Raw genomic sequence first — 23,873 nt, 5'->3', positions numbered from 1 at the left:
GATATGGCCATAATGTGATGATGAATATGTATGAGATGATCATTATTGTATTGTGGCAACCGGCAGGAGCCTTATGGTTGTCTTTAAATTTCATGTTGAGAGGTATTTCAAAGAAGTTGTAATAGTTGCTACATGAGAGAACAATCATGAAGACGGCGCCATTGACCTTGACGCTACGCCGACGATGATGGAGATCATGCCCGTTGATGATGGAGATCATGTCCGTGCTTTGGAGATGAAGATCAAAGGCGCAAAGACAAAGGGGCCATATCATATCACATATGAACTGCATGTGATGTTAATCCTTTTTATGCATCTTATTTTGCTTAGATCGCGACGGTAGCATTATAAGATGATCCCTCTCACTAAAATATCAAGATAATAAAGTGTTCATCCTTAGTAGCACCGTTACCAATACTTGTCGTTTCGAAACATCTCGTGATGATCGGGTATGATAGATTCAACAAGTGTATACAACGGGTGCAAGCCAGTTTTGCACACGCGGATACTAAGGTTGCCTTGACGAGCCTAGCATGTACAGACATGGTCTCGGAACACGTGATACCGAAAGGAAGAGCATGAATCATATGATTGATATGATGAACACTTTGAGTGTTCGCCATTGAAGTTACATCTTGTCTCGTGATGATCGGACTTGGTGTGGTGGATTTGGTTCATGTGATCACTAAGACAATTCGAGGGATATTGTTTTGAGTGGGAGTTCACCTAGTTTTTAATTTTGTTGAATTAAAATTTGAACTCAATTTGTCATAAACTTAGTCTAAACTATTGCAAATATATGTTGTAGATTATGGCGTCCCCAATCAATTTTAACCAGCAACGGTAGCAACTTCACCGACTGGTTCCGTCATGTGAGGATTTTCCTCGATGGTGGAAACCTGCAATATGTGCTTGATGCACCGCTAGGTGAACCTCCTGCAGAAACTGAAACCGATGAAGTAAAGAATGTTTACGCGACTCGGAAAAGTCGGTACTCTCAAGTTCAGTGTGCCATCCTATGCAGTCTGGAAGCCGATCTTCAAAAACGTTTTGAGCACCACGATCCTCATGAGTTGGTCAATGAGTTGAAAGCTATTTTTGAAACTCATGCGGCCGTGGAATGCTATGAAGCATCAAAACACTTCTTCAGCTGCATGATGGAAGAAGGCAGCTCCGTTAGTGAGCACATGCTTGCCATGACCGGGCATGCGAAGAAACTCAGTGACTTGGGAATAGTGATTCCTAACAGACTGGGGATTAATCGTGTCCTTCAATCACTGCCACCTAGTTATAAGAACTTTGTGATGAACTACAATATGCAGAACATGAACAAAGAGTTACATGAACTCTTCGCCACGCTGAAATCTGCTGAGATTGAGATTAAGAAAGAGCACCAAGTATTGATGGTCAACAAGACCTCCAGTTTCAAGAAACAGGGCAAGTCTAAAGGAAAATTCAAGAAGGGTGGCAAGAAAGCTGCCAAGCCTCCTGTGAAACCTAAGAATGGCCCTAAGCCTGATGCTGAGTGCTATTACTGCAAGGAGAAGGGACACTGGAAGCGTAATTGCTCCAAGTATTTGGCTGATCTGAAGAGCGGCCTTGTCAAGAAGAAGAAAGAAGGTATATCTGATATACATGTTATAGATGTTTATCTTACTGGTTCTCGTACTAGTACCTGGGTATTTGATACTGGTTCGGTTGCTCATATTTGTAACTCGAAGTAGGAACTAAAAAATAAACGAATACTATTGAAGGATGAAGTGACGATGCGCGTTGGAAATGGATCCAAGGTCAATGTGATCGCAGTCGGCACACTCCCTCTACATCTACCTTCGGGATTAGTTTTAAACCTCAATAGTTGTTATTTTGTACCCGCGTTGAGCATTAACATTATATCTGGATCTTGTTTAATGCAAGACGGTTATTCATTCAAGTCTGAGAATAATAGTTGTTCTATTTTTATGAATAATATCTTTTATGGTCGAGCACCTGAGAAGAATGGTTTATTTCTATTAGATCTCGATAGTAGTGATACACATGTTCATAACGTTGATGCTAAACGAATTAAATTGAATGATAATTCTACTTATATGTGGCATTGTCGTCTTGGTCATATTGGAGTGAAACGCATGAAGAAACTCCATACCGATGGATTACTTGAATCACTTGACTTTGAGTCACTTGATAGATGTGAAGCATGTCTAATGGGAAAAATGACTAAAACTCCATTCTCTTGTATTATGGAGCGAGCTACAGACTTATTGGAAATCATACATACCGATGTGTGCGGACCAATGAGTGTAGCCTCGCGCGGTGGTTATCGTTATGTTCTAACCTTCACAGATGATCTGAGTAGATATGGGTATATCTATTTCATGAAACATAAATCTGAAACTTTCGAGAAGTTTAAGGAATTCCAAAGTGAAGTAGAAAATCAACGTAACAAGAAGATTAAATTTCTACGATCTGATCGCGGAGGTGAATATCTGAGTTATGAGTTTAGCATGCATTTAAAGAAATGCGGAATACTTTCACAATTGACACCGCCGGGAACACCGCAACGAAACGGTGTGTCCGAACGTCGTAATCGAACTCTCTTAGATATGGTTCGTTCTATGATGTCTGTTACTGATTTGCCGTTATCATTTTGGAGTTATGCATTAGAGACAACTGCATTCACTTTAAATAGGGCACCATCTAAATCCGTTGAAACGACACCGTATGAATTATGGTTTAATAAGAAACCTAAGCTGTCATTCCTTAAAGTTTGGGGTTGTGAGGCCTGTGTAAAAAAGTTACAACCGGACAAGCTAGAACCCAAAGCGGAGAAATGCGTCTTCATAGGATACCCTAAGGAAACTATAGGGTACACTTTCTATCACAGATCTGAAGGCAAAATCTTTTTTGCTAAGAACGGAACCTTTCTTGAGAAAGAATTTCTCACTAAAGAAGTGACTGGAAGAAAAGTAGAACTCGACGAGATTACTGAATCTTCTCTCGTTGATCAGAGTAGCGCAGTACCGGAAGTTGTTCCTGTGCCACCCGCACCGGTAACAGAGGAAGCTAATGATAATGATCATGAAACTTCGAATGAGATAGCTACTGAACCTCGAAGATCGACAAGGGAACGTGCCACTCCTGATTGGTATGATCCTTGTCTAAATGTCATGATTGTGGACAACAATGATGAAGACCCTGCGACGTATGAAGAAGCGATGATGAGCCCAGATTCCAACAAATGGCAAGAAGCCATGAAATCCGAAATGGGATCCACGTATGATAACAAAGTTTGGACTTTGGTAGACTTACCTGATAGCCGCAAGGCTGTCGAGAATAAATGGATCTTCAAGAGAAAAACAGATGCTGATGGTAATATTACTGTCTATAAAGCTCGACTTGTCGCGAAGGGTTTCCGACAAATTCAAGGTGTTGACTACGATGAGACTTTCTCACCTGTGGCGAAGCTAAAATCTGTGAGGATTTTGTTAGCAATAGCTGCATTTTTCGATTATGAGATTTGGCAGATGGATGTCAAAACGGCGTTCCTTAATGGAGACATTGAGGAAGAGTTGTATATGGTACAACCCAAAGGTTTTGTCGATCCTAAAAATGCTGACAAGGTGTGCAAACTTCAGCGTTCAATTTATGGACTGAAGCAAGCATCCAGAAGTTGGAACCGACGCTTTGATAAGGTGATCAAAGACTTCGGGTTTATACAGTGTCATGGAGAGGTCTGTATTTACAAGAAAGTGAGTGGGAGCTCTGTAGCGTTCCTGATATTATATGTAGATGACATATTATTGATTGGGAATGATATAGAACTATTAAGCAGTGTAAAAGGTTATTTGAATAACAGTTTTTCAATGAAAGACCTTGGTGAAGCATCGTACATATTAGGTATCAAGATTTATAGAGATAGATCAAAACGCCTAATAGGGCTTTCACAGAGTACATACCTGGACAAGATTCTAAAGAAGTTTAGAATGGACGAAAGTAAGAAAGGATTCTTACCTATGTTACCAGGTAAGGTCTTGAGTAAGACTCAAGGTCCAGCTATGGCACAAGAAAGAGAAAGGATGAATCAGATCCCCTATGCCTTGGCAGTAGGCTCTATCATGTATGCCATGCTATGTACTAGACCGGATATAGCACATGCTGTTAGTTTGACTAGCAGATATCAAAGTGATCCAGGAATGGAACACTTGACAGCGGTCAAGAATATCCTGAAGTACTTAAAAAGAACTAAGGATATGTTTCTTTGTTATGGAGGTGACCAAGAGCTCGTTGTAACCAGTTACACCGATGCAAGTTGGAACACTGATCCTGATGACTCTAAGTCTCAGTCTGGGTACGTGTTTATATTGAATGGTGCTGCAGTAAGCTGGGCAAGCTCGAAGCAGTGCACGGTGGCGAAGTCTTCAACAGAATCGGAGTACATAGCGGCTTCAAAGGCTTCATCAGAAGCGGTATGGATGAAGAGGTTCATTGTAGAGCTCGGTGTGGTTCCTAGTGCATTGGACCCACTAGTCATCTATTGTGACAACATGGGTGCCATCGCCAATGCAGAAGAACCAAGGTCACATAAGAGGCTGAAGCATATCAAGCTGCGTTATCATTCGATTCGCGAGTACATCGAAGATGGAGAAGTAAAAATTTGCAAAGTACACACTGATCTGAATGTAGCAGATCCGTTGACTAAAGCTCTCCCTAGGGCAAAGCATGACCAACACCAAAATGTCATGGGTGTTAGGTACCTTACAATGTAATCTAGATTATTGACTCTAGTGCAAGTGGGAGACTGTTGGAGATATGCCCAAGAGGCAATAATAAAAGTGGTTATTATATATCTTTGTGTTTATGATAAATGTTTATATACCATGCTATAATTGTATTAACCGAAACATTGATACATGTGTGTTATGTAAACAACAATGAGTCCCTAGTAAGCCTCTTGTATAACTAGCTTGTTGATTAATAGATGATCATAGTTTCATGATCATGAACATTGGATGTTATTAATAACAAGGTTATGTCATTATATGAATGATGTAATGGACACACCCAATTAAGCGTAGCATAAGATCACGTCATTAAGTTATTTGCTATAAGCTTTCGATACATAGTTACCTAGTCCTTTCGACCATGAGATCATGTAAATCACTTATACCGGAAAGGTACTTTGATTACATCGAACGCCACTGCGTAAATGGGTGGTTATAAAGGTGGGATTAAGTATCCGGAAAGTATGAGTTGAGGCATATGGATCAACAGTGGGATTTGTCCATCCCGATGACGGATAGATATACTCTGGGCCCTCTCGGTCGAATGTCGTCTAATAGCTTGCAAGCATATGAATGGTTCATAAGAGACCACATACCACGGTACGAGTAAAGAGTACTTGTCAGGAGATGATGTTGAACAAGGTATAGAGATACCGATGATCAAACCTCGGACAAGTAAAAATATCGCGTGACAAAGGGAATCGGTATCGTATGTGAATGGTTCATTCGATCACTAAGTCATTGTTGAATATGTGGAAGCCGTTATGGATCTCCAGATCCCGCTATTGGTTATTCGTCGGAGAGAGATCTCAACCATGTCTACATAGTTCGCGAACCGTAGGGTGACACACTTAAGGTTTGATGTCGTATTAGTAGATATTGAATATATGGAATGGAGTTCGAAGTTTTGTTCGGAGTCTCGGATGGGATCCAGGACATCACGAGGAGTTCTGGAATGGTCCGGAGAATAAGATTCATATATAGGAAGTCATTTTATAAGTTTGAAAATGATCCGGTGCATTTATGGAAGGTTCTAGAAAAGTCCGGAAGAAATCACTATGGAAGGCGGAGTCCCGGAGGGACTCCACCTAGCATGGCCGGCCAGCCCTAGAGAGTGGAGTCCCAGGTGGACTCCACCTATGGTGGCCGGCCACCCCCTCCCAAGGAAAGGTGGGAATTCCACCTCAAGTGGGAATCCCACCTTGGGTAGGTTTCATGTCATACGGAAGGTTTTGGTTTGGGGTCTTATTCGAAGACTTGTAGACCAACTCTTGGGTGTTCCACCTATATAATGAGGGACAAGGGGAGGGGGCCGGCCACCTCAAGCCTTAGCCTTCGCCGCACCCCATAGTGGCCGGCCACCCCCTCTCCCAAACCCTAGCCGCCCCACCTCCTCCACCTCTCCCGCAAACGCTTAGCGAAGCTCCGCCGGAGATCTCCATCGACACCGCCACCACGCCGTCGTGCTGCCGGGATTCAAGGAGGATCTACTACTTCCGCTGCCCGCTGGAACGGGGAGAAGGACGTCGTCTTCATCAACACTGAACGTGTGACCGAGTACGGAGGTGCTGCCCGATTGTGGCACCGTCAAGATCTTCTATGCGCTTTTGAAAGCGGCAAGTGATCGTCTACTGCAACAACGAGATCTAATCTCGTAGGCTTTGGAAATCTTCAAGGGTTAGTCTCGTTCATCCCCTCGTTGCTCCCGTCTTCTAGATTGCATCTTGGCTTGGATTGCGTTCTCGCGGTAGGAAATTTTTTGTTTTCTATGCTACGAATCCCTACACTAGCTACTCTAATTATGAGAGATACTGAGCAAGATATTATTAAAGGGTTGATTCTGGAGTTATATGAATGTGGACTATCGATGTTTCAATACGATGACGATGCGATATTATGTTTGAGGATGGCTTGGAGAGTGGAAGAAATCTTAATATTATCATATGTACTTTTGAACATATGACATGTCTAAAATTTAATTTTCTTCAAAGCAAAATCCATTGTTTTGGACAGGCTAAGGAAAAGCAGGAAGAATATGAGTATATTTTCACCAGCAAAGATGGTGATTCCTCTTTTAAGTATGTAGGAATTCATGTTCATTATAAAAGAGTAATTCTCATTGGAAAATGGGGGAGGAGAAAATTGAAAATAAAACCCCAAGTTGCCAAGGAAATCTTCTATCTTTGGGAAGTAGAATTATTCTCACAAAAAACATGCTTAAGTAGCATCCCAAACTTTATGATTTCTTTTTTTGAAATTCCTGAAGGCGTTCTAAAGCGTATGGATCTTTTAGAGATAGAGTTTTGTGGCAAGGAAAAGATGGTATTAGTAAGTACAATTTAGTTAAGTGAAGTGATATCTGTCGTCCTAGAGATCAAGGAGATTTGGGTTTTATAGTTCAAATTTGAGGAATATTATGTTGTTGTGTAAATGTTTATGGAGACCCAAAACTGAGGATGGTGATCGGCAAAAATTACTCCTAGTTAAATATGTGAAATCCGGAACTATTACTCAGGATAGAAATTATGTTGAATGCTCTCACTTCTGGTATGGCCTGATGGAAGTGAAGAACGTGTTTTATAGCTACCGTAAAAGAATTATAGGGGTGGAGAAAAACCAGATTTCAGGAAGATGTATGGGTGGGACAAAAGCCTTTCCGTGACCTTTTCCATAGAATTTATAATCTTCCTTTTTCGCATCAAATTACGGTTGCTAAAGTTTTTGCTCAAAATTTCAATTGCATTCGATTTAGATGGTCCTTGTATGGTGCTCTCCCTCACCACCCCAATGGGAACATAAGAACCTTAAAATGGAAAAGGTAACATTGTGAAATTCAAAAATATCAAAAATGACCAAAAAAAAACAGGGACATGTGTATGGGAAAACCGAGACACGCGAGCGGGATGCGACACAAAAAACAAACGCTCATGTTTGATGTCGCTAAAGGACAACACAAATCGAAACGCGTGCGCGGATGGTCAGATGTTGGCCTGTTTGTTTGCCAACAATGGGTTTCCTCGCATGCGTGGAGACGAAAAACGGGCGTTTGGACGTCCCACGGAAGAAAATTTTCCTACATTGCATGAACTTTAAAGCACCCGAAAAGTTGTATGAGGGGGAACGCTCGATTCGGCCGTTTCTGGAGATGCAGCCTCGTCTCGCGCTCGCTGGTGCAAAAAATGTGTTGCGCTGATGCGAGGGAGGGGTGCGGGAGCCTGTATGTGCGAGCGAAAATACGGCGGGAGAAATTCGGGTCACCTACCTCCGATACTCCTCCCTATTTACACCTCCCCACCTCACCGCCCAAAACCGCGCCAGCATTTTCCCCCTTTCGAACTCTCCGTCCATAGCTGTTCACCGGCAACCAAGGTAAGTGACGGGCCGGTGGACCTCCGCTGCGGTTGTTCTTCCTCAACCGCTGAACATGTTGTTGTCTTCCTCCTCTGGGTCCAACTTCCAGATCACTTGAGTACCTCCCAACCCTAGCTTAGATCTACACTAAGGCTGCTTGTATGTGTAGGGATAGAGAGTTCTTGGTTCGATCTAGTAGTTTTGCTAACTTGGTGCTTCGATATGTATGACCTGAAGTTTTTATGCTTAGTTTGTTTCTTCGTCTATACTTGCATAGTACTTTTGCTAAGTTTATGCTTTGATCTGTAAGAGTAGAGTGGTTTTGCTTAGTTCTTCCTTCGATATGTAATAGTATAATAGTTTTGCTTAGTTATTGCTTTGATCTGTAAGCCTATAATGCATTTCTAAGATTTCTAGTGGCCGTTATTTCGCCGAACACATATTTATGCACTCTTCTAAGCCAAGTTGTCAACGTATAAGTGTGATAGTTGGTACGAAGATTGGTTCTACGATGTGTACAACTACTCCTTGTACCAGCTATGCATTTATACATGACAGCATGCACAGAAGATTAGTACTTTGTTATATTCAATATGTGTGCACACAACGTGTTTGGAACTTCATTAAAGCTTGTTAGCGTGCTTTCTTGCTTACCATTATTGCATAATGTTGTCCTCAGAGCTTCTAAGTGTTAAACAAGTAGTTTGTTTACCAATGTTCTTGCACCCGCTACTTTTATTTTCTGTATAGGACGCGACCTCCCCTGATCTATCACAGAAGTCTGTGTTGCATGTTGTACCACTCTGGTACATCCTGGAGCTTGATAGGCACTTTCCTATGAAGAAGAAGAAAACATGATATGGCCTGCCGCTCTGTCCACCTTCGTGCTGAACTGGGTATGTGAGTTGGTCACGGGAGAGAAGGCCGGAGTGCAGTTCTTCATGAACCATGACCTGAAGGAGATTGTACATGTTGTTCTGAAGTTCATTGGCCGTGAGGTTGGTGTCGATCAGATCTAGAACCATCTGAGGCATTGGAAAGCTAGGTGGGTTCAGGTATGCAAGCAAAAAACACCGGAGGGGGTGCACTGGGTGGAGAACACATCAGCTATCATGATGGACGATGATGCATACTATGCCTACACCAAGGTTTGAACATTGCACCTTCTCTTGCACTTCATTGACTAAGTTATGATGGTTGTTGTTAGGTTGAACATGAGGAAGAACTAAGTAACATCATCATCGCAGACTCGCCCTAGGGATGCGGATCTCATCAACAAGTCCATAAACAACTATGCTCAGATGACAAAGATCTACGTCGATCGTGTTCCAGCTACTCCGCTCACTGCCTCGGCGGTCCACTGTGCTCTGAGCCACCTCATGGATCACAAGGCACATGGCAAAAGGTATCTCGCGATGACCCCTCCTAACAGAATGGCCTGGTTCACCGTCTTCCTAGCGAAGTATTACCTCTGAGGAGATCGTGCTTGTTCTGATAACAATGATGAACACCGCATCCATGATGTATTTTTTGGGAGTAGCTAGGGTTGATCTGAACTTATGACATGTATGTATATTTTGCAAAGTGGTATTTACGTAACCTCTCGATTGATGGACTTTTGTTGCATCACGAGCTGCTGCTCATGACCTCATGGTGCAACTCCACTGCTAGACCTATTATCCGTATGCTAGCTTTATTAATTATGTGATCTATGGTTGTTATCATATTATTTCCTATTTCGTTGAACAGCTTGTGGCGGTAAACTTGGTAAGCTCACCAAGAAGGGTAGAAGAAACAGCCGTTGCATTTGTTGAAACACGATTTGTGAGCAACCAAACACCAGGGGCTTGCTTCACAACTGATGCGGAGTAGAAATTGTTAGCGAACAAACAACTTGCACAACGTAAATTAAAGGTTACATTTCCTCGAATAGCACCGACGGAGCCGTGTTTCATAGATGCGACCAAACCCTGGTAGCAACCAATCAAGCCTGAAATGATTGATGAGTAGCAAGTGGGTAAATAAATTGACAGGTAACAACAGAAACAATTTCGCTAAAAAGTTTCTTCAATGAAATTAGAACATGTACACTTTGAGAACTTGTACATCGCATATGCAAGTTCTTCAATGAAATTAGAACATGTACACTTTGAGTGAACTTGTACATCGCATATGCAAGTTCCAGGTAAACCTCTTTCCCTCACCCAATCATCGCTCAGTTTTCGCGTTTCATCACCTTGTTAGCTCGTTTGCTCTGCTGCCAACCACTAAGAATCTAAGAACACGACCACAGGGAAAAATAAGTAAAGGAAGAAGTTAACGGCTAGAGCACCAGTTAAACTAGCTCCATCGATCAGTCCGCCCTAGCTAGCTACACCTTGCAATCTTCGTCCTGCACCTTGGCACCCTCTAGCGCGGCACTCTCCTCCGCATCGTAGCTGGCGTGCACGCTGTAGAGCGCGTACACGAGCACGGCGGCCGCCGAGAAGAAGCCGAACCGGACATAGGAAGGCCTGTCCAGGGAGCCGAGCAGGAAGACGTTGAGGAAGACGGAGGCCGCGGGCACCCACGGCATCCCCGGCACGCCCCACAGCTGGGGCGTGTGCGCCTGGGGCACCAGCGCCTGGAAGGCGGCGACCGTGGCCACCGCCGCCACGCCGCACGCCACCAGGAGCCCGACCCTGGCGCGGCCCTCCTGCGGCGCCAGCTTCCACACCAGCGTGAAGGAGAGAGCGATGAGGGAGAAGGCGAGGAGGAACGCGAGCGTCGGCCACGCGCCGCACCGAGGCCGCTCGTCGGAGGAGGTGGCGACGGTGGTGGTGTGCGAGCCGACGACGTAGCGGCGGTACACGACGGCGTTGGACACCATGTAGAAGACGAAGAGCGTGCCGATGCAAACGAGGTTGAGCAGGATGTCCAGCTCCGTGAAGAGCGCCAGCGCGGCCGTGAAGAGCCCTGCGAGGAGGAAGGAGTGCAAACTGTCAATATACGAGAAAGGTAAACTGAGAAAACCAAGAAAAGTTGTCGATTTGGTCAGCTACGAAAACGCGGTACGATGCGTGTGATGCCCGTGCCTACTCTAGCCTAGCTTTATCGCGCGTTCGCCCGCGGGCGTCCATGGAAACAGCTCCCGTGCGTGCTGCCAAAGTCCACAGAGGTTGCCACGGCCGGTCGCTCGCTAATCGATTTCGCCCGCCATTAATGGTGGTCACGGAAAGCAACCGTATTGTACACACATTGTCGTTGCCGGAAACAACTCTCGAAGGAATCATGGTGCCCGTGAAGCCGCGACGTTTCTAGTCAAAATCGAAACGGAAGAGTGGATGATCGTGAGCTGCTGTGCGTACCGAGGAAGGCGGAGGCGTTGACGGGCGTGGCAGTCTTGGGGTGCACCTTGGCGAGCCAGGCGGGCATGACGCCGGAGCGGCCGATGACGCACAGGTACCTGGCCTGCCCCAGCATCGCCACCATGAGCGACGTCAGGATGCCCAGGCTCGCGCCGGCGCCGATCACGTTCGACACCCACCCCCACCCTTCGCTGCCCCTGAACGCCCCCGAGAAGGGTGCCTCCGTGTCAATCTGCACCACAAGAAGAACCCTTCAGTAATCATTCTCAGGTGAAATAGTACACAAAGATCGGATTCTGTTGGTGACACTGTCACTGACCAAAGCCATCGGCAATGGCCAATGGGCAACCCAGAAAGGCAAAGGGCTAAAGGCAATTTGGTGCAGATGCCCCTAAGCTAGAAAGTAGATTTGGGCCTTGCCGCCGTCCTGCGATGGAGACGGCAGCTCCATCCCAAAAATCACATGACCAACATCCCAAAAAGGGACAGGCAAAGGTAGGAAAAATAACAAGAATCGTGTGCTTGCAACTGTGCCAATCTCCTGTTCTACACAGCTACGAGCGCAATACTAGCAATCTCATCCACTTACCCTAGGCACTATATTCCCGGAATTATCCTCACCTACTCTTAACCAACATGCATATATAGGCGAGATCTCTTCTTCTACTCTAGATGAGACTCAGAAAGCAGGAAAGCATCATCCGTATATGCCTATGGAATAAGATAGGGAGTCTCAATATTTTTCTACAAATATAGATGATATCCTGGTTAGTAGGTACTCCAGTCGGTGGCATGATTTGGTTCTCACCGCGTCGTAGGGAAGCAGCATGGACATGGAGGCGGCCATGAGGCAGTAGAGCACGGTGACGATGACGACGGAGCCCGACACGCCGATGGGGATGTCGCGTGCCGGACGCTCCACCTCCTCGGCCATGGTGGACACGGCGTCGTAGCCTATGTAGCTCAGGTACACCATGGCGGCGCCGCTGAACACACCACCCACACCGTTGGGGAAGAAGCCGCCCGGGTGGGCCGGGTCGGCAGGGTGGGTCAGGTTGCGCACGTCGCCGCGCCAGAAGCCCATGACGATGATGAAGAGGATGAAGGCCACGTGCACGGCCGTGAGCACCATGTTCACAATCGAGCTCTCCTTGGTGCTGTTTATCAGACAAGAAAACATCGTCATGTTTTTTTGCAGGAATATGTGCTCCTATCCTATCATGTTTCTTCTAAATCTAAAAAAACAAAAAAAAAATGAGAATCCGGCAGATTAACACTGGGCAGTTTGATACCGACAGGAATCAAGAACAGGTTGGTTGTTCCTTCCAATCTGTCACCCCAAATGTATGTACTAGGGAATTAATTAAAAAAGAGTGGTTCTTGCAGTTTTGACCGAGAAACGTAGAGGCCGCCCATCTCAGATTCTTTCTTTGGAAAAAGCTTCGGTAGTAACATTTGGAACAGAAGACATTCGATTGCGAAAGGCAGGAAAAGGCACAACAGCGACGGACAAGATCCCTTTCTTACAGAACATAATCTTTATTATTATTAATTGGAGTAAATAATGGCTAGTAGAACTAGAGCAAATAATTCCTCGCGAGATCGTTATTAAATCTTGCACTTGTTTTAATTTATATTTTTTCCACAAATGATTGGCACTCCTAGAAGTAGCTGCAGAGGAACAGCAATTTCAGTCAACAGTACATGGAGACACGGCAAGAGACAGGAGATGACTGACGCTTGCAAGCAAGGCCAAAACGATTTCAATATTGAGTTGTTAATTGTACTAGTACCCCAAAAAACAATATAGGGAGAAGTTGAATGCAGTGTGACACAACATTTGACAATGGGAGTGTCCCAGCATTATTGGGCTGCACACCTCACTGCAGATAGATAGATAGATTAGAGTAAGTGAGTAACTGACGTACCTGTAGCAGATGCAGACGGAGACGAGGAGGATGACCCCGACGGCGACGAGGTCGACCTCGTTGAACCCCTTGGGTAGGCCCGGCACGGCGATGCGCCACTTGCTGGGCGCGTCGACGCCGACGGCGGTGCCCATGTAGGCCGTGAAGCTGCGCGCCACGGCGGCGTTGGAGAAGACGTACTCCATGATCAGGTTCGCGCCCGTCAGGAACGCCGCGAATTCACCTGCGCACACACGCAAACAGTTACAGTTACTGCCGCTGATGATGGGTGGCATGGCGGCTGATGATTTCAGCGTGAGATCATTTGCTTTCAGCACAGTCGAGCTAGGTAGCAAGGAGGCCCCATCCGCATCTGGGCCAAAAGAGCAAACCGTTTGGGAGATGCAAGAAAGCGACCGCCCGCCTCCCCAACATTATTTCCTGGATATGGATGTGGGCGTGCGCAATTAAATTTGTTGGGAGTCGCAATCCGAGCAAATTTCTCTCCCGTTTGGACTCCCCAGCTTGGTTCTATTCTTACTAAAATCTCGATCCAAATTCAGTTGACAGCGAGACGTGCGTAAACACTAAACAACAGATGTCTGAATTTGATGAGAAACAAACATCCATGGCGACAGCAGGAGCAGGCCAACAGTTCACATCGAGACGACGACGACGACGACGACACCTCTCCGCGCGCGCATTTAATAGGCGCAAAAGGAGGCTGCTTTTGGGGCAACTGGACAAACGGAAGAGGTGGAGAGCAAGTACAGATGAAGGTAGATAACCATGGACTAGTTTATTTTCAGGGGCTCGGAAAAGATGCGATATTTCCATCGATATGTTGTGAGTCATCACTCGTCGCGCGCGGCGGCCCCAGTGACGATCGCACGAACAAAGCGCGCGAGTGCCAACAAAAATATTCATGCCATGGGATAAAGAAATCGCCGATTGAGAGGTGACAAGAAACGGGCCATGATTGATTGATTGGGAACGGGGCGCGATTGCGAGCGAACGAGCTTACCGAAGGTGACGCGGAGGTAGCTGAAGGCGCCGCCGGCGACGGGCATGTCGACGGCGAACTCCGTGTAGCAGAAGGCGGACAGCAGCGCGCAGAGGCCGGCAATGGCGTACGACACGATCACGCCGGGCCCCGCGTAGAGCCGCGTGGCGCGGCCCGTGGTGACGAACACCCCGGCGCCCACCATGCCGCCCAGGCCCAGACCCACCAGGTCGGGCCACCGCAGCGAGCGCGCCATGGACGCCCCCGAACGCGCGCGCACGCGGCTCATCTCCTCCTCCGGCGCCGTCGCCGCGCACGCGCGCCGCGCCAGCCGCCGCGGGGTCTGCGACAGCGCCCGGCCGTACGCGCGCAGGCTCGAGAACGAGCCCGCGCCGCCGACGCCGGTCTGGCCCGGGTCCTGAGACATCAGCGCGCCCTTGTCCATGGCCGTTACGGAAGGAGAAGTGCGAGCGGGGTTTCCGTGAGGGGGTTGGAGAAGAAACGGAAGATGAGGGAGGCCTGGAGAGTGAGGGCTCCCAGAGCTCGCCTTATAAAGAGGCCACAGGAGTGTCAAGGGCCGGGATGATAGATTTTTTTTTCTTTCAGCTTCAAAAGGGCCATTTTATTTAATTATTTTATGCAAAAAAAGAAATAGGAAACTCTTTCCTGCCAAAAAAAAGAGAGATGAAACTCTAATAAGGATCACAGGTCCCAATATTGTTTCTCAAAATTTAATATTTTCTATGTTTCACCAAATTATTTTCTTTTCAGCTTGAAAGAGCGTTGATGTTAGATTAATGCATGCAAAAAAAGAAAAGAAACAGCCAACTCTTTCCTTCAAAAAAACATGAAACTATCCGGATCACACACCCAAACAATTTTACTCAAAATTTGACACTTTCTTAATTTCACCAAATCATGTACTCCCTCCGGCTCTAAAAAAAACTGCTCAACTTTATCTATATACGAAGGTATATAGAAAAAGTTGAGCAGTTTTTTTTTATATGGATGGTACATTAATATCAAGATCCATAATGCAAATTAGTATCAACCCACATAAGATATATTCGTGTGACTTACTTATTTGATATAGTAATTATGGGTATTTCATTTTACATATTTAATCAAACTTAGTGAACCTCCATTTTTTACCAAACTTATACATGGAGAAAGTAGCCAATAAGTCGGAGCATTGGTTTCTCGGGCAAGGGCGACAACAAAAGAGTAACACACACTACTAGCTCTTTCCACATCAATTTGTACCCCCTCCCTCCATTAGGCGTTGTCTGATACTTGTCTAAATTTAAATTTATCTAGACACTCTACATCGAAATTGAGACAAACTTACGGTATTCTTTTATGCCAATGATAGTAGTCTAAATTTAAACTAAACTCAGCACAAAAATTATGGAACAGAAGGAGTAGTTTAGAAAAGTATCAAAGCTGATCTCTTGTTATAATTAATTGCTAGCAGGGCTAGATCATTTGTAGGTTAGCAAATCTACAAGCACTAGGGAGTGTTACATGAAACAAAACCGGTTGTCTCGCAATGAGTAGGTATTCTCTGTTGTGAAGTGTATATGTGGATTGCCTAGCCCTTTCCATCAGTTTGGACTTTTGGTTCAAGTGGCTAGTGCATGCAGCTTAACATGGTATCAGAGCCCCAGGTCTCAAGTTCAACTCCTGGCTTTCACATGGTTTCGCAATTAAGCCTAAAAATTGTTGTTGCCCCCCTCTTTAGCCACCGCTGTTTCGGTGTGCTCTTTTTCTTTCACGTGTTGACTTTCTCTTCTCCCGTCACACGCGAGTGGGGGTGTTGTGAAGTGTATATGTGGATTGCCTAGCACTTTCTATTAGTTTGGACTTATGGTTCAAGTGGCTAGTGCATTAAGCTTAACATGGTATCAGAGCCCCAGGTCTCAAGTTCAAATCCTGTCTTTCACATGGTTTTTGCAATTAAGTCTAAAAATTGTTGTTGCCCCCCTCTTTAGTCACCGCTGTTTCGGTGTGCTCTTCTTCTTTCACGTGTTGACTTTCTTTTCTCCCGTCACACGCGAGTGAGGGTGTTGTGAAGTGTATATATGGATTGTCTAGCTCTTTCCATCAGTTCGCACTTTTAGTTCAAATGGCTAGTGCATGAAGCTTAACATTCTCAAGGATTTCTCTAGCAAAGTTGGCCCAAGGATCTCCCAAGTGGTAATACAAAGCTACACGATTGTCCAAGTCCGGATCAAATCGTACCCAAAATGTGGAGCGCGTATGATATGGCCAGAGTGGTAGTCTGGCAGTAGTAGAGTCTACCATGGGAGGCCGCTTTACATATCCATATCCGAAGAGTGGACGCACTCCACTTATATAAACGGACAATCGATCTGTCAATGCGTTTACACCCAGCACCTGGCTGAGGAATATCGCTAGCTCTGACACACACATAGAAAAGGAAGCCATGGTGCCATGCCGTAGCTGCAGATTCGTCATTAGCTATGCTGGAGATTCGTGCCCGTGAAGTTCTGCTGATGGAGAGATGGGGTTATATGATCTTTAAAAGAGGTGGGATAAAGTATGGGCCTGTTTGGTCTGCAGTATTTCACAAATGAAGAAATAGAAAACCACAGGAACAAGATACAAATGTATGTGCAATTTTCGATGGTTGTAAAAGCACATTAATTTGTAAAATTAGGTGTTTGATTCACATAAATAGGAAAAGGATAAGAGTCCGTATAACGTTAATTAAATCATGATTAAAATGTAATTATAAGATTAGATCATTATTATGTAGTTTATATTTTTGTCTCGTTCTTTCTGCCTAGCAATGTGGAAAAGAGGTTTGGGTGGATTGTATCCTTTGACTTTCCTATGAAACCAAAACCAAAGATAAAATTTCTAAACTTTTCCTATGCTCCATTCTCTTGAATCAAAGAGATGAATAGTGTCACCAAAGGAAAATTATATTCCCATGATTTTTCTCCAACATTTCTATGAATCAAACAGGCCCACATGTCACGGGAGCTTGGGCTTTCTCTTCCTCTTTTGACATACCAAGCTGTAACATTTGTTTGCATCACCCTACTCACCTACCAATATTTTAAGTAGGGTTTTTTCTTGTTTTGAATCTTTGGACTGAATTTCAAAAAAAAAAATCTTTGGACTGAATTTCAAAAAAAAAATCTTTGGACTAATTGTGTGCTAAAATCTTCAGTACGAGCATCTCCCCGGATCCCCTAAACCATATCCGGCAACAACATCGAACATGGCGGGACCTACACAAGCGGTCGCCCTATTAGGGGCCTTTGCCTATAGCGTCGCTGCCTAATAGGACGATCCAATTGATATTTTCTTAAATAAATTGAAATGATTAAGTTATTCAAATTAAAACATGTAAAAAGTTTAAATAGTTGAAAAGCCTTAAATTTTGCCACATCATAAAATGGCCACCAAGTCTAACAATAACATTACAAAAGCATCAATGGACAGATCAGATGGAGATCGACGGTGGCTCCTCTATGACCATCGGCGTTGGCTCCTCTTTGATCGCAAGCGTTGGCTCCTCTGTTGGTGTTGGTGCTGCCGCGTATCCACATCCATCTCTTGCATGATGTGTTGGCATTCATCGCATACTAAGCCTTGCATGGCTTCTTCGGCTTGCCGTCCTAGGGTAGACTATTTGGAGGCATCACGGCGGTGGAGGTGCGGTTGACGGCCGTGACTATGATGAGACTTTTGCCCCAGTGGCTCATATGGCTAATATGTAGTCAAATTAACATGCGACGACATGGACTAGACGGGAAGATGAGCAACTAGTGACGGCCTAGACTAGATGGAACGAGTAGCGGCAGGCGGAGCCCCCGAGATTGGCATGTATAGATCGAGGCCTAGCGCGAGAGGACGAATAGAGGTTTCGGGTTGCACTCTACTGATACTACCTGTATCCCAAAGCTTAAGGCTTATATTATTTTTATAAAGTCAAACTATGTTAAATTTGACTACATATTTTACCAAAATTTGTTAACATGTAAAGTCCAAATTCAATATTATTAGATAGATAATGAAATATGTTTTCATATAGTATCTATAAAATATCATATTTATTGATAGATTTTTCGAAAAATGTGATCAAACTTATTTAGTTTGACTTTCAAAAATAATAGAAGTTCTAATCTTTAGGACGGAGGTAGCACATTTTTAAGAGCGTCAGTGCGAGTCTATTTTTTTAGGTGGACGCTCCGATGGACATATCATAGACATTTCGGGGGCATTTAGAAATGCTCTTGCATGAACGAATACCTTTAGCTCCAAATTAGGTGCCGATCGGGCACTGTTCGGTTCGGGCTTCTCAACGGTTCGTTTGCCTTGCGGATGAGCCGTGGCTCCAAAACGGGACGCGCGGCGCGGCGCCAGTTTGGACCTACTGCCAGAGCATGCAATGAAGTGGGCCCCGCTTGGTAGTTGGAAGGTTTTCTATCACTCTCCTGCTCGTCGTATGTTATGTACTCTCCTGCCTGAACCCCTCTCTCTTGGAGCATCTCCACCGACACTTTCTAAATGGACGCTAGCAAGAGTGTCAATACTGTTGTGTTTGGGCATTGACACTGCATTCTCTATTTGAGGATGATGTTCCCACACCGGTGTTTCCCATACGGTAGCCCCCAAAAAAATTCTTTTCTTTTTACAATATTTTGAAACAACATATCAATCACATAAATTATGCATAATATATTTAAATTATTCATACAATCACACAAATAGAAATTAAATTATTCATAATATCAAACAAATAGAAATTAAATTATTCGTACAACCAAACACTGGTAGAGAAAAGGCCTATAATCCCGGTTGATAAGGGCCTTAATCCCGGTTTTTCAACCGGGACTGAACCTTCGGGACTAAAGGCCCTCCCCTTTAGTCCCGGTTGTAAAACAAACCGGAACTAAAGGTCCCGCCACGTGGGCTGTTGGCGTGCGTCGAGGCAAATGACCTTTAGTCCCGGTTTGTAACACTAATCGGGACTAAAGGCTATTTCATTATTTTTTTTATCCATTTTTGTTTTACTAATTTTTTCGCTCCCACTTTTTTTTCTATTTTTTCAGAATTTCTAGTATTTCAGTTATTTGACAAGTTTAGTCTCTAACTACACTTAATCTCTAATCAAATTACTTACCGGTCAAACTTACCGCTCGGTCACCCATCCTTCCACTACTCCAGCACTAGCACGCTTAACTTCCAAGTTTCTTTCCCGCCCCGTTTCCAAGTGCTTCGCGCACATATTGTTGATAGTAGTATCATATCAATCATATTAACGTGTTGTTCCATGTCACACTTCTTTATTGTTTGAATTCCAAATATTCTTTTAATAAACAAAACTAATGATATAATAATAATCTTGTATTATAATTTTTATATTCTTTTAAATATTGACTATTTAAATTTGTATTATAATTTTTAAATTTTTTTTGCCAACCCTGAAAATTGAAGATCTAAAAATTGGCTAACTTTATGGTTAAGTAATAGTAATCTTTATGCAGGATGCAATTATTAATTTATAATTTTTAAAAATATAAAATCCTGAATTTATGGCAAAAACTAGAGTAGTGCACATTTAGAGAGGACCCGCCCCCCTGCTTGATGCGCAAGCAGTATAGTTAGCCATCTCTAGCTAGCTAGTTAATTTGAATGCAGATGTAAAATTTTCACACGATCATTTTGATATATATATTATACGTTTTTTTCCAACGTCGTATGCAAAAGTTAATGCCATTTTATCTTTTTCTAAACCTTTTATGTAAAAAAAATGTCGAAATTCAAATTTGTTAATTCTCCCTAATAATAGGTTGCGTAACAAACAGGAATCTCAAAAGATTTTATTTTTTAAATTTTCTATCATTTTCTGTTGTACTTTACAGAGCTAAAAAGGCAATCCACGGGGGGTGTGGAGATGCGTGGGGAGCCAAAAAACCTAACCGGGACTAAAGGCTCGCCACCCCTTTAGTCCCGGTTGGTAATACGAACTGTGACTAAAGGCTCCAAACAAAACGGGACTAAAGGCTTTCTAGGATAAACCGGGACCAATGCCTCCCATTAATCCCAGTTGGTTTTTAAACCGGGACTAAAGCTTCCAAGGGTGTTGGACGAAAGCCCTGTTTTCTACTAGTGAAACAAATACAAATTAAAATTTTCATACAAGAATTCAAATTAAACCATGCATTGTTGGCGTGTCCTCCCCTCGCCCCCAAATTCCGCCTGGAGTGGAGCATGAACACCTGCATCTCGGATTTCATGATGCATGCGAAGGAAAGCGTCAAATTCTTAGGTACATGCTCTACCTCAGCAAGATGATCTTCATAATCATGTGAAGAAACACGCCAGATTCTTGGGGTACATGCTCTACCTCAGCAAGATGATCTTGATAATCAAATGGTAGATCTCAATGATCATGTTGTGCATGATCACACAGGCGTTCATTACCTCCCACATCTGAGACTCGGACCAAGTGAGAGCAGGGTACCTAACAACGACGAAACGCTGCTGAAGCACCCCAAAACTATGCTCAACATCCTTGTGAGCTACTTCCTGGCATGTTGCAAAATAACGTCCATCTCCAAAGTTGGAGACGGGATTGTCTTCGCAAATGTAGCATACGTCGGGTAGATACCATCAGCTAGATAGTACCCCTTGTTGTATGTGTGGTTGTTTACCTCAAAGTTCACGGCATGAGCTTGCCCCTCAGCTAGCCTAGAAAACACCGGAGACCGCTGCAGCACGTCATGTCATGCCAAAAAAAGCATGCCAAATCCAGAGGTCATGGTCTACCACTGCCTTTAGAATGAAATCGCACTCACCAGTATTCCCCTTGTAGATCCCCTGCCTAGAAAAGGGGCAATTCTTCAAGCCCCAGTGCATACAGTCAATGCTTCCGAGCATCCCAAGAAACCCTTCTGCTGCATTATTTTCCAGGATCCGAGTTGTATAATCTGCTCTTGGTGCTCTCAAATAGTATTTACCAAACACCGGTATGACGGCATGGCAAAACCTGTAGAGAGTCTGTGAACATGTCAACTCTGCCATCCGTAGGTCGTCAGTGGTTGTATCTGGAGGAGATCCGTATGCAAGACAGCGCACTGCAGCAGTGCACTTCCGAATTGAGGTGAAGCCCCACAAATATGTGCACTCTTTCTTGATCATGAAGTAGTCGTCATACTCCCTGGCGCCGTAAACAATCTTCATGAACATATCCTTGTTCATCCTAAACCAGCGCCGAAATTCTTTCGGTGAATGAGTCACGTCGTCGGCAAAGTAGTTGGCGTCAAGCAGCATTGCGTCGGCTTGAAAATGTCGGTTGATGTTTCTCCTCTTGCCTGGCTTTGAGCCACCGTGTCGAGGCATGGCAAACAAAGGATGGTGAACACGGAGCAAGCTCGTCAGAATCAGTTGTTGTTGTTGTTGTCGCCGGACAGCCTCAACGTTCTGCTCCTCCGTGAACAGCTACACCATCCTCTCGTCATCGCTGTTCATCGCAGAAATCCGACGAACACCTTGCGGGCCGGGCGGTTGTGCAGCGGTGGCGGCGACCTCTGTTCCGGTCAAAACAGCAGCCGCCGGTCGAGGCGGTGGCGGCCGTGTCGATGGACGGCGGTTCCTGTATCGGCAGCGGTGTCTATTGCAAGCAGGGGCGCAACGGCGATGGTGGCGATGGCGATGTAGAGAGGTGGGAGTCAGCTCGAGCGTGGGTGGAAGGTGAGAAAAGCGGTGCGCCTGGCTGCAGGCGTCCACACGCAGTTTCTGACGTGCCGCGAGGTGCCGGCGTCCGATCCGCGCCCTCTACGAAGGGGCCGGCACGGGGTTGCCGGCGCTTCTACTGGGCTCAAAAACTAGCCAGGGCGCTTTTTAGGGCGCGTGCGGTGACCCAACATACCACTGCATGTTGTAGTATACAAGTCGTTGATATGATCTTTGTGAAGGGACTTCTTCACAAATTGCCATATCCCTCAGAGTGGTACAACAGAAACATTGCAGGTCATAACACTCCATACTTTATTACAAACATTGTCTTAACAAGATTGGTATTCTCACAGGTCCTATGAGAACACCCTAAGATACTACTTAAGTACGATTACAACTTATAACAACTATAAAGAGAGCTCAACAACTTATTTAAGTAAGTTCTACGCTGCTCGGCTCTGTGATGCTAGGGTATGTCACTACTCCTCCACCTCCGTGTCATCTGATCCGTAGACTATCCCATAGTCTACTCCTTCCACTCCGCCGGTAAGATCAGGTTCCTCGTAAACCAGCTCGTAACTTCCTTCTGGTGCTCCATCGTTGACGGCCTCCACTTCCGGATCACAGTCTAGCAAGGGTGTCGAAAGAAAGTGAGTACAGGGGTACTCAGCAAGTTCTACAAGAGTAAAAATGTGTTTGATGCACTAGCTACGACCATTGATCAGGAAATCGCAGGTCAATGCATGTTTTGAAATCATTTCTTCAAAAGGTTGCTTTTATTATGAAAACTATGCCCGTCAGTCTTCACAGGTTGACCAGAACTTCGTGGATTTCCTTTCCTGCCGCGTTCGCAGTTCCCTTCCCGGAACAGGGAGTGACTGTAGGATAACGTAGCATAGAAAACAAAAAATTTCCTACCGCGAACACGCAATCCAAGCCAAGATGCAATCTAGAAGACGGTAGCAACGAGGGGGTATCGAGTCTCACCCTTGAAGAGATTCCAAAGCCTACAAGATGAGGCTCTTGTTGCTGCGGTAGACGTTCACTTGCCGCTTGCAAAAGCGCGTAGAAGATCTTGATCACGATCGCTTCCGGCGCCACGAACGGGAAGCACCTCCGTACTCGGTCACACGTTCGGTTGTTGATGAAGACGACGTCCACCTTCCTGTTCCAGCGGGCAGCGGAAGTAGTAGCTCCTCTTGAATCCGACAGCACGACAGCGTGGTGTCGGTGGTGGTGAAGAAGTCCGGCGGAGCTTCGCTAAGCGTGCGGGACGTGGTGGAGGAGAGAGGCCGCTAGGGTTTGGGAGAGGGGGGCGCCGGCCACTAAGGGGTGCGGCCACCTTGGTGGTTCTTGGGTGGCCGGCCCCCTCCCCTTGGCCCCTCATTATATAGGTGGAACCCCAAGTGTTGGTCTCCAAATCTTCGAATAAGACCCGAACCAAAAACCTTCCATATGGTGGGGAAACCTACCCAAGCTAGGACTCCCACTAGAGGTGGGAGTTCCACCTCCCATATGGGGGGGTGGCCGGCCCCCTAAGGGGGAGTCCACTTGGGACTCCACCCCCACTAGGGTTGGCCGGCCATGGAGGTGGAGTCCCATGTGGACTCCACCTTCCTTGGTGGTTTCTTCCGGACTTTTCTAGAACCTTCTAGAACCTTTCATAGAACCTTCCGCGTCATTTTAATTCACATAAAATGACATCCTATATATGAATCTTATTCTCCGGACCATTCCGGAACTCCTCGTGATGTCCGGGATCTCATCC

At 45.2% G+C, this 23,873-nt stretch overlaps 2 protein-coding genes across 2 annotated transcripts; both read right to left on the bottom strand.

Moving 5' to 3' along the window:
- Positions 1-10,181: 10,181 nt before the first annotated feature.
- On the bottom strand, positions 10,182-14,920 carry LOC127299779 (cationic amino acid transporter 6, chloroplastic). The gene is made up of 5 exons (XM_051329829.2): positions 14,411-14,920; positions 13,408-13,630; positions 12,288-12,636; positions 11,480-11,711; positions 10,182-11,087 (listed from the first exon to the last, which is right to left on the bottom strand). Exons 1-5 carry the CDS (start codon positions 14,832-14,834, stop codon positions 10,504-10,506), a joined length of 1,812 nt encoding a protein of 603 aa, XP_051185789.1. The 5' UTR covers positions 14,835-14,920; the 3' UTR covers positions 10,182-10,503.
- Positions 14,921-20,949: 6,029 nt separating this feature from the next.
- LOC139831580 (uncharacterized) lies at positions 20,950-21,700 on the bottom strand. Its single transcript, XM_071820879.1, has 2 exons — positions 21,197-21,700; positions 20,950-21,138 (listed from the first exon to the last, which is right to left on the bottom strand). Exons 1-2 carry the CDS (start codon positions 21,698-21,700, stop codon positions 20,950-20,952), a joined length of 693 nt encoding a protein of 230 aa, XP_071676980.1.
- Between the last annotated feature and the right edge of the window lie 2,173 nt (positions 21,701-23,873).

The sequence above is a fragment of the Lolium perenne genome, chromosome 5, assembly GCF_019359855.2.
Source record: "Lolium perenne isolate Kyuss_39 chromosome 5, Kyuss_2.0, whole genome shotgun sequence".
In the NCBI taxonomy this organism is placed as follows: domain Eukaryota; kingdom Viridiplantae; phylum Streptophyta; class Magnoliopsida; order Poales; family Poaceae; genus Lolium; species Lolium perenne.
The sequence above is the reverse complement of the archived record's forward strand: the minus strand, read 5'-3'. Positions and strand labels throughout refer to the sequence as shown.

Excerpts from the sequence above, each read along its gene's own strand:
- LOC127299779 (XM_051329829.2), bottom strand. The coding sequence starts at position 14,834 with ATGGACAAGGGCGCGCTGATGTCTCAGGACCCGGGCCAGACCGGCGTC. Across the intron at positions 13,631-14,410 it reads CTACCTCCGCGTCACCTTCG|GTGAATTCGCGGCGTTCCTG; the intron begins GTAAGCTCGTTC and ends GTGTGTGCGCAG. Across the intron at positions 12,637-13,407 it reads TCCGTCTGCATCTGCTACAG|CACCAAGGAGAGCTCGATTG; the intron begins GTACGTCAGTTA and ends TCTGATAAACAG.
- LOC139831580 (XM_071820879.1), bottom strand. The coding sequence starts at position 21,700 with ATGCTGCTTGACGCCAACTACTTTGCCGACGACGTGACTCATTCACCG. Across the intron at positions 21,139-21,196 it reads ATTTCATTCTAAAGGCAGTG|CGGTCTCCGGTGTTTTCTAG; the intron begins GTAGACCATGAC and ends GACGTGCTGCAG.